This window comes from Vitis riparia, chromosome 10 (genome assembly GCF_004353265.1).
Source record: "Vitis riparia cultivar Riparia Gloire de Montpellier isolate 1030 chromosome 10, EGFV_Vit.rip_1.0, whole genome shotgun sequence".
Taxonomy (NCBI): Eukaryota; Viridiplantae; Streptophyta; class Magnoliopsida; order Vitales; family Vitaceae; genus Vitis; species Vitis riparia.
Window position 1 is genome coordinate 15341277 of NC_048440.1, and position 10608 is coordinate 15351884.

The window sequence follows — 10608 nt, forward strand, 5'->3', positions numbered from 1 at the left end:
TTGTTCAATTCATGAACCAACCAAACACTCCCTTTAATCCTTCTCTGTAAACCAGCTGTTCATGTTCGAGTCTGCCGAAGTTCAGACAAGAACCGGAACTGGTGTGGGGCTCAGTGCGCACCCTGTGCAGCATAACTGAACCCAGCCAATCTGTAAGCTACATGACATCATAAAAGAGGGAAACAAAATGATGATGACGAGGAAGAAGAAGAAGAAAAAGAAGAAGATACTGATATGGAAAAATATAATTAAATTATATTCCATTTTCTAATTAATTCACAAATTTTCATTCTTTCGCTTCAATGCATGAGAATTCAAATGGATTAACCCACACATACAGATCGACATTACAGCCATAACAATTTCCCTTCATTCTTTTTTCTTTTCTTTTCTAGCTAAAGAAGCAAGTTGTGTCATGTTTCTAAGAAACCAGTCATCCTCAGAATCGAATTCCGCACATGACTCAACTCCCTCCCCTTCAGCGTCCTCCCAGTGCCGGTCCTCACCGAAAACGCCATCTTCCCGGCTACTCTTCGGCTGGTGATAACATGCGGCGGGACCATCTCTTCATCTTCAAAATCAAATTCCTCCTGGGATTCATCCGAATCTCCACCAAGAGAAACACTGGTGGTGGGAATATTCATGGGAACCGAATTCTTCTTCTTTTTCTTCTTCCCGAACTTATGATTGTGACTTGCTTGAGATGATATTTCTCTGTAATCATGTTTATCAGCAAACATCACCTCGGATTCCTCGAACTCTTCTTCCATTTCAGAGACAATTAAAGGAAAAAATGAACAAAAGGCTGATAGAACAGTATGGTAGAAGAGGCAAATGGGTGATATTTATAGGAGTGTTTGATTGACGAGAAAAATTAGGGGAATCTAAATCGTAGTGAGCACACTAATGATTTTGTCGTCAGATGGCGTCACTATAAAGGCCTTGAGTGCGGTCCTCGCTTCACTCTTTCTTCCCTTCTCTCTCTAAGTTTTTTGTTTTTTTTGTTTGTTTCTCTCTCTAGAGTCCATCCACCGGCTCCTCACTCAAACAGCTCCTTCCTCTTCTTTCTTATGGCTCACGGCTCTTTATTTAGTGACTTGTTTGGGCTTTGTAAACTGTCTTTAACGCGTTGTTAATGCTGGAGTGGGCTTTCAAAATTTTTTTAAAAATTAATTAAAATTTGTATTCACATCTTTGGCCACACACTTCATTGTGCTCATGTTACATGACTTTTAGTTTTCCAGTTTCGGGTCTCATTCCCTTTGGGTTTTCAGGGGACCACCCCCTTTCGAGTGGTTTATTTTTCTGCCAAAGCTTTCGTCAGATTAGTTATTTTTCAAATCTAGAAAATGATATTAATTAATTACACACAATACATTTCATGTGATTTTGTTTTTTTATTTTTTTGTTTTTCGAAACTATTTTCCCAGTTGTGATGATAAAGTGTTGTCACAATGTCACCTCGTTGTTGAAATGGTCTAATGCAATGACCAAGAAAGTGGAATGGTGTCATTATGACTCATAAAAGCACATCCAAACTTTTGATTTGGAAAATTGCACTCCCAAGTCCCAACTCTCATCATCCATCTGGTCCGTCCTTGGACCGTGAGAAAATTAAATGATTATTGTCGGACTTTCTCAATTTAGGGGTGATAATATTAAGAGGACCCTGTGCCCAGTAATTAATTGGATCTAAATTTGATATATTCATCAATGGATTTAAATTGGATTAATGGTTGAATACAGCGTGTATCTTATTAATTTAATTTCTTGATCAACACGAAACCTTTAAGGAAACATTTATTTTTAATTTCCCAATTAATTTAACAAACCCATGCATTCCCCAAATGCCTACCCTTTAAGGCTTTAACAAGGAAAAAAAAAAAAAAAAAAATTAAAGTCGAGGGTAGCCGAGCCAGGAGAAAATGGCTGCAGTGGCTGAAGCCTGAAGCTGAAAGCTGTAATGTTTAGAGTGATGATTGGGGGGAGGCGTAGGTGTAAAGCTAGGGACGGGGGGAGCTCGGCGCATCCGTCGGCTCATGCTCCGGGTGAGCTGGGCTCTTTTGCCGAGGTCCACCTAATCAAATTCCACAACCTTGGCAGCAAGCAGCGTAATAATTCTAATAAAACAAACCACTAGTGACACGCCACGTGGGGAAGTGACGTCACAGGGAATCTCAATAATTCCTCTGCTCAGTGCCACGTTCCCGATCCCAGCCGTTGGTTTCGTACAAGTCCAAGCTTTACATTTTAGCTAAAGCCAAACGAAGTCTGCCTTTGGGATAAGAGAGACCCTGTCTGGAAATCAAACAAACAGGCCTCCAGAAAATAAATAATTTCCGGGAGAGAGGGGGTGTGGTCCAATGGGAAACTTACACGTGGGACTCCCATTTTTCTCCGTTCCTGGAAAATGACTCCTCCCTTTGAATTTTTGGCTACGTGACTTTTAGTTTTGGTCTTCATATTTGTTCACAAAATGTCGTATTGGAGGGATTCTTATCTTCAAGTTTTGCACTGTATGACTTTAATTTGCCGTTGAATTATAGCATATTTTTCCTGTACGGATATGCGCATTATATGCTTTTACGTTTATGGCTCTATCTTTTTTTTTTTTTTTTTTTTTAAATCAACAATAGAGTGTTGGGTTGAAATTAATGAATTATAGTTAAGTATTGAAGCAAGAAGTTTGGCTTTTTTCAGTTAAGCATTTTGGTTAGACACCGGAATTTGATGAATTTTGACCAAAGTTTTGGAGGATTCCCACTAAGTTTTTCAGTGATAATGACATCAATCTAAATGAAATTAATGGATTGGAAATTTGGAATAAAGGGTAATTATTCCGTCCAAATGAACTACGATAAGAATGGGAGTGATTTATGATATTACGTATAAAAAAGGGAATCGAAGTTTTATGGGAATTGAACTTGATTTGTATGATAATGAAATTATTTATTTTCATTTTTAATATATATAAAAATAATAGAAACATAAATAATTGAAAATGACATTAATTTCTCATCCTCCATTTTAGCCTTTTAGACATATCCTTTATATTATTATAAAATTTAAAAATTCTTTTAAATAAATAATTCTAAAAATAAGTTGGTTTTTCAGATATTAAAATTTTAAATAAGTTAAATGAGTCATATTATTTTAAACCGGTTCTATGAATAAATGAACGATCACTTCAATTTCTTTGTTAAATTGGTATTACTAGAGGCCTAACTCAACCTAATCTATCTTAATTATTGAAGGGGTTATACAAATCATGCCATATTATTTATATAATAAATACCATATATTCATAACAAATAAAATTCAATACAACCAAGTATATTTTATGATTTTTTACATCGACATGACACGAAGTCGAAACAATACAAACAATTGCCATTCCTAACATGAAATGGGGGGTCGTGTATATTTTAATTGTTGAAGCCAAGTTTTGATTGATTTTGGAGTTGTTATTGTAAGTGTGTTTGTTGTGTGAGTTTGATTACGTTCAGTTATGGGTTTTCTTGTGCATGCAAGTAGGTGGAGTCATATCATTGAAGTTTGGCATTATTTTGGTTGGATGTGTTGGAATCAAATTTGGGAGAAGGAAAATGATTAGAGTTTGGAGGGTCAGAATCTTTAATTTTAGAGTGATAATGACATCAATCTAATCTGCACATATTTTTAAGCAAAACTAAATGAAGTAATTGAAAGACCCGTTTTATATACTCAGTGTTTTATTGTTTTTGATTTTTTTTTAAAAATATTTAAAGTGTTTTGTGCTGTTTTCTATTTTGTTGTTAAAAATAAGAAATGAAAACATATTTGATGATTATATAACATCAAGTAGAATGGTTTTTTTTTTTTTTTTTTCTCTAAATGAGTTTGGATGGTATCTTAATGTTTATAGATGAGAAATTGATATTGTTGATTTGATAAAAAGAATACCATACAATGAATGTCTTGATGATCCACTTTAAATTTTGGAAGAAAAAACTTATTTAATATCTATAATTTTTAATCAAATTTTAAAAATAAAAAATGAAAACATGTTATCAAATGACACTTTCAAAACCATTTTCAAAATTTTAATAATAATAATAATAATAATAATCAATAAATAAATCAATCAAATATGAAACCTTGTGTACACCTACCTTTCCATTGACTGTGCCAAACTATCTATTTGGGTTCTTTGCAACATACATATATACACACACACATATATATATATATATATATATATAAGCGGCTACCCACTCTTATCTTCACTTGAAAAGTAGAAAGTGAGGTAAATGTCGTAATGTAAATTTGTTATAATGTATATATAAGTCAAGCAAGTTATGAAAGGAAAAAAAACCCTTTTTGGCTAATTCAAATTTTCTTATTTTACACTTTGGCCTTGTTTATATGAAAGAAAATCTCAAACCCCAAGCAATTAGGGAGATTAGAGAAGGAAGAGCAAGTTATTGACACAAACTTCTTCCACTAGCTACAAGAAAGCTTGGAATTATAGTGAACATAATTTGATCAACCAATGGGTACCTTATTGGCAAAGGATAATGAAAAGTTGAGAGCTAGGTTGAGATTAAGACCCTCTTTATCACCATTAACTGTTTCTATGGCCCTGACTATTGAAAGATCTTACTAAGCAAACTCACATTTTTTTCTTGAAGGCAGATAAGTCTATAAGGAATGAGATCACTTGGTCTTTTAAGGATAAGGGCCTTTTAGAAATACAGTTGGATGAACTAAAGACTCATGTTAACCCTATTAAAGGGAGAAATTAATGCCCATTAGCTTATAAGTATGGTAGTATACAAACTAACTAGTAGTTCATTTTCTTCACATGTCTTGAAAATAAAGGTGACATAGATTTATGTTTCCTAAAATTCTAGATTTATGATGGTACTAAGAATCCAATTGATTATTTAACTCTACCATAAGTTAATAATGTCTTTGGTGCACGTACAACAAAGGTGCATTACTGTTAAACTAAAGTTTAGTCGATTTCGGTTTTGATGATTATAAAATAAGGTTTGGAACTAACAATTATATTTTGAAGAGTGATTAGGGAAAAAGAATTTTCAAAGAGACAACTTCCAAGATATCAAGTCAAAATGTAAATAAAAAAATATGGAGAAGTCCTAAAAAAATGGTATTTCAATATAATTTTTTTAGGGTTTTGTTGTAAGTTTGTTGGTACACTAAGATCAAAATGTGTTTCAATTTTTATTTATGCACTTAACTATTTTAAGTTCATCCAAGTGCTAAATATGTTTTTAGTTCATTTATAAATTTAGTGAACAATTGATTTAAGGAAAAATCTACGTTTAAATTTGGTTAAAATCATTCTAAAAGGTTTTTTAATGATTAAGAAGTTAATAATTGAATTTTCCCAAAGGGTTTTGACCTTAAAATTACAAAATTCTCAAACTTGAGGAGAACCGATCAATCAATTGATAGGAGCAAAAATGACTTAAGTTGGTAGATTAGTACTTCAATTAGTTGAGAATCGGTTGAGAACATTGATGACTAGTTGAACTGGTTGGGCAATAGTTAGTCTAAAGGCTAGATTAGGTCTTCAACTCCTATTTAAAATCTCAAAACTTCTTGTATTATATGGAGAATAGTTTAAAATCATTATTAAATATTATTGAAGCCTTAAGAGAGTGTTTTTTAAGGCACCTTGCTTCAAAACTTGTATTTTATCTTAGTATACTGCAATCTTAGTTTCATCTTCTATCCATTTGAGCCTAAACTTATACTATGATCAATCTTCTTTCGATTATAACCTTGTGAGGTATTTCCAAGTGTGAGATCACTTTGGGAGGTCAAGTGTAGGATCTCTCTTGAGAGGCTTCATTGAAATTATAATCTAAAGGGAATAATTTAATTAAAGGTTTTTTAGCATTAAAAATTTTGTTGCACTGGACTCCTTAGAAATATATTCCAAGTGTAATGAGTTTGGAGACTTTAATGCTAAACACCTTTATTTAGTGGAAACCTCACACACTCAAAGTTTGAGGAGAGTAGATATAAATTGAGTTATACTGATCTAGTATAAAAACCTAGTATTTGCATATTCTCTTCTCTATTTACTTTCATATATAATTGATCTTGGGTGATTATTTTAGGTTTATTAGCACATAATCCTCATAATTGTAGAGCTTTTTTGAAAAGTTTGTACAATCCAATACTAGTATGGTTTCACAATCTACTCCGTGGGACCATAACTTCATTTGTCAATTTATACATGATGTTTGTCTCTTAGTATATATGCTCTCATTGGAGAAGAGATATGAATTCTTTAATTAACATTTGGATGGTTGAAGGAGAAGGGTTAAAGGAAGCTATGTTGATGGTTTAGTGTAGTAATAGTTCAAGTGAAGGCTTATGATGATTCCATTGCTTGGATTGTATTCAAGTAAGGGATTCCCATCCACTCTCATTTATACAAGTCCCTCCATAAGAAGAAACTTGACACAATGGAGGAATCCTTTACAAAACCCTACAAATATGCAAGTTTTGAGAAGGATATGGTTGTGATGACTTCTAAAATAGTGGCGACTAATAACTTGGAGAAAAAAAAATCACTTGATGGATAAAAAGCATATCAACACAGTAAACAAAATAAAACTAAAAGCCCAAGTGATAATAGGACATCTAGGGCCTTGAGCAAAGATGTTACATGTATTTTTTCTTAATGTAATGCCTTATACTCTCAAGTGTTTTGGGAACTTAGCTACATGACTTCATATGGTCCCTATAGCCTGAAAAAGACTTGTCCGAGAAGGATAGGAATAGTTATCATGCTTATCATCATGGTCATGGTCACATAACAAAAGAATTAAAAGTTTGAAGCATGTAGTTGAAATATATCTTCCCAAAGGACAACTGCAACTATTTATGCTTGTTGGCAATGACAAGGTTGAGGAGACAAAAAGTTGAGCAAAGTTTAAGTGATATAGTTGAAGGTTGCAGGCATGTGATTTCTGTTATTTATGGAAAAAGTTAGAATTGTTGGATGACTAACTTGGAGCATGCCAATCAAGTAGTAATAAAAGTTTGACCACTTGTAATTCAACAACCTAGACTAGGAGACATGGTATCTTACCCCCTTAAGGAAAGTGATATTTCACAACCCTTTAAAGATTCACTAGTTGTCACTTGCTAGTTGCTAATTGTAGAGTTTAATGGATCCCAATAGATTTTAATAGTTTAATCGATGTCTTATTTATGTCCATTTATTAACGAGTGTGCATTTCGATAGAGTTGTTGACTTCTAGAACTAGCACCTTAGGAGAATTTAATGAAGATTCAATAAATATTAAAAGGGAGTAACACTTTTAGTCAACTCCGAGTTGGTAACTCTCAAGATTAAATTTCTAGTCATTGATATGACTTCCCCATATAATATCATACTTGGAAAGACCTAGATTCATCATATGAAACCATAAAATGCTATTTCCAACAACTTATAGTGTCATGGAAATTGTTGGTGACTAGTTATTTATAAGAAAATGTTATTGCATAGATTGAGTTGAAAACTTCAAATTTGGTGGAAAATTCATTAACTAGAATATATCCATTGGCATCAACCTTCTACCAATTGAGAAACAACAAATTGTTGAGTTTTTGAAGGAGTATCAATTTGTTTTTACATGGGAAATTAAGGATATAGTGGGAATAAATCTATTTATGGTTATTCATGTGCTCAATATTGATCCCTAATTTGTTTTTGTTCAATTTGAAAATTTTGAAATTTGACACCAAAGAAAAGGAAGATCATAAATCAAGAGTTGCTAGGATGCTAGATATTGAATTCATAAAAAAAATTTTAGTACCCCACTTGGCTAACTAATATTATGGTGATTATAAAAAAGAACAAGAAGTGACACGTTTATCGGGATGATATAGACTTAGACGAGGCTTATGTTAAAGATTATTTCTCTCTACCAAGGATAGATTAATTGGTAAATGTAACAACCGGATATCAAAGACTATTTTTTATGGAAGTTTATTTTGGTTATAATAAGATAAAAACGAAGCCAAAAAATTGCCTTCATAATTGAGAAAAAACAATTTATGTTATTATTTGGTGATGCCTTTCAAATAGAAGAATGCTTTGGTTCATGGATGTTCTCAGACTTGTTAGGAAGGATAATGAGGCATATATTGATGATATGTTAATAAAGAGTAGATTGGGCTCTCATTGTATGGATCTTAAAGCATCTTTCAACATTATTATGAAATATGAAATGAAACTTAATCTAGCCTTAAATAATGCCTTCTACCTTCTCCCTTCGCTTAGATTGTGGAGTTGGACGATAAGTGGTTATATTGCATCAAGGAAAAGGTACATATAAATAGAGCAAGGTAAGAAAGCAAAAAGACTTTTCTTTGGCGTACTCAATTTGGGTGCTCTTAACATCAATTAAAATTTTCATAATAATATGTATTTTAGGTTGGTTTGCCCCCAGTTACAACAATGGTCGTTTATTTGTATGTTGACTGTTATAAAAAAACAGTTGTTCTATCTCAATTTTCCCTTCCTCGCCAATGGGCTTGAATTGACAAACACTCAGCCCAATTGGGCAATGGAGACTGTTGATGAGCCTCTTACATTAATGTTGGGCCGGTGTGTAGGCCCTTGAAGCTCGGTGGACTGACCATCGTCTCTGCTTCCTTTCTCATTACTGGTGAGTGGTGAGGACCCTAAGTTTGGGTTCCCTTTCTCCATTTCATGCTTCAAAAGAATCAAAACCCTAAACCCTAACCCTAATATAGCCGATTTTGTGTTTTTCCCGTGGGTTTTCTTTTTTCATTCAGCAACATTTATAGTTGGCGAAATTGTGAGGAAGTATTCATACAATTATTGAATTGTCTTGGGTATTTTTGAGAAGGAGCTGTAAAATGCATGGTTTTAAAATGCCGATCATGGTTTCGGTTCGGTACGATTAATTGAGTAGACGGATGGTTGAACCGGGATTGGATCGGATGAACTGGGACCGGCCAACCTCCGAACCCATCGGTTCCCTCCGAACCACATACACGGTTCAACCATTTTAATTTTTTTTTTTTACCCCATCAAAACGGGGTTCCCATCAAACAAATATAAACCATTTAAATTTATATATATATCCTTGTTTTAATTTTTTATCATATAAACTATTTAAACAAATATAAACATTTATATCTACATTTATTTTATAATAATTATTAATAATAAATATGAAATTAATATAATAATTTTAAAAAACAAAATATATAGATATGTAATTAAATTAAATATTATAATTTTCTTTTCACCTTTATATTTAAATATTATATGTTTAATAATATTTAGTATATTAATACATTTATATTATCTTTATCATTTAATTTGATATATCAAATATAAAAAAATGAAATATTATTAAAATTTTTAATTATATATATAAATTTCTTATAATAGTTTTTAATTATAATAAAATATAAAATATTTATTTATGACGTCATCAGTTCGATGGTAACTCGATCTGTCCGATTCTGAAAATATCGACAAAATGAGAATGACAGTGATAACATGATCTGTTTTAGCAGATACCCCTCGATTCAAATGATAGCCCAACACCCTTTCTCAAGTTTCAGCATTTCCCCCTTTCACAAGGCAAATGAACGTATATATTTGAATATGAATTTGGATTTGGCAGTAAGTTTCTTGTCTTACAAAAATTTCTTTTGTAATTTGTAGGTTACTAGCATGCATCATGTTAAGTGCTGCATGCCACAATCCGCCCAGTTATACTGCTGTTGAGAAGTAGGTCCAGAAGTACATAGGCCCAGTTATTATTTTGCTATGGTTCTTTGATGGATGGAGCTCAATATATTTTTTCACTAATTGAGGCCCCTAAAAGGATAACCCTTCAAGTTTAGCAGTTGTGGTTTAAATTTTCCTTTTTCTTTTTCCTCTCTTGGGAATTTAGAAGCTTAAACTCTTCAGCACTACTGATATGGTAATAAACTTTCCAGATTTGTTGAACTCTGATAGATTTTCTTAGCACGGAATGTAGGGAAATGAGCAAGAAAGTGGGAAAGGTAAAGCACCTACTAGCTATTGTTGAAGCCTTATCCTTGTTTGCTAACCTGGAGGTGGGTGGTTGTATGCCAATTGATTGTTCTAACATATTGTGTAGACATATTTCCATAAATATGTCATCATTTGTTGTAAATTGTAGTCACAAAGAACAGATAGTTTGGTAATTATAAAACATGAGGCACTGGTATCTTCAAATTTCATTTAGACTTTGTCTTGCAACATTGGATGAATGTGCTTTGGAAGTGAAATGGATTTACTGTAGTCTGAGGCCAGTTTGTTTCTTTGGTTGCATTAAGATTTCAGTATATAATAAAATTAGAGTGGGGGGGGAGCAATGGCAGTTATGTTGGTCACTGTGGTTCCAGTGATCTTTTGTAAATATTGGTTGGCCCCAATTTTGAATCAATTTGTACCATTACACTCTGGAAAGTTTTAGAAGGTTCATACTGCTTTTTGTCTGTTTAACTATAATACAAAATTGCACACACTTGAGATTCTAAACTTGCAGGCAAACCAGGTTTGAAGAAGAAGAA

At 32.8% G+C, this 10608-nt stretch overlaps 1 protein-coding gene across 1 annotated transcript; it reads right to left on the reverse strand.

Moving 5' to 3' along the window:
- Nucleotides 1–235: 235 nt before the first annotated feature.
- Nucleotides 236–912, reverse strand: LOC117923982. The gene has a single exon (XM_034842514.1). The coding sequence runs from the start codon at nucleotides 768–770 to the stop codon at nucleotides 414–416; it is 357 nt and encodes a 118-aa protein (XP_034698405.1). The 5' UTR covers nucleotides 771–912; the 3' UTR covers nucleotides 236–413.
- Nucleotides 913–10608: the final 9696 nt, after the last annotated feature.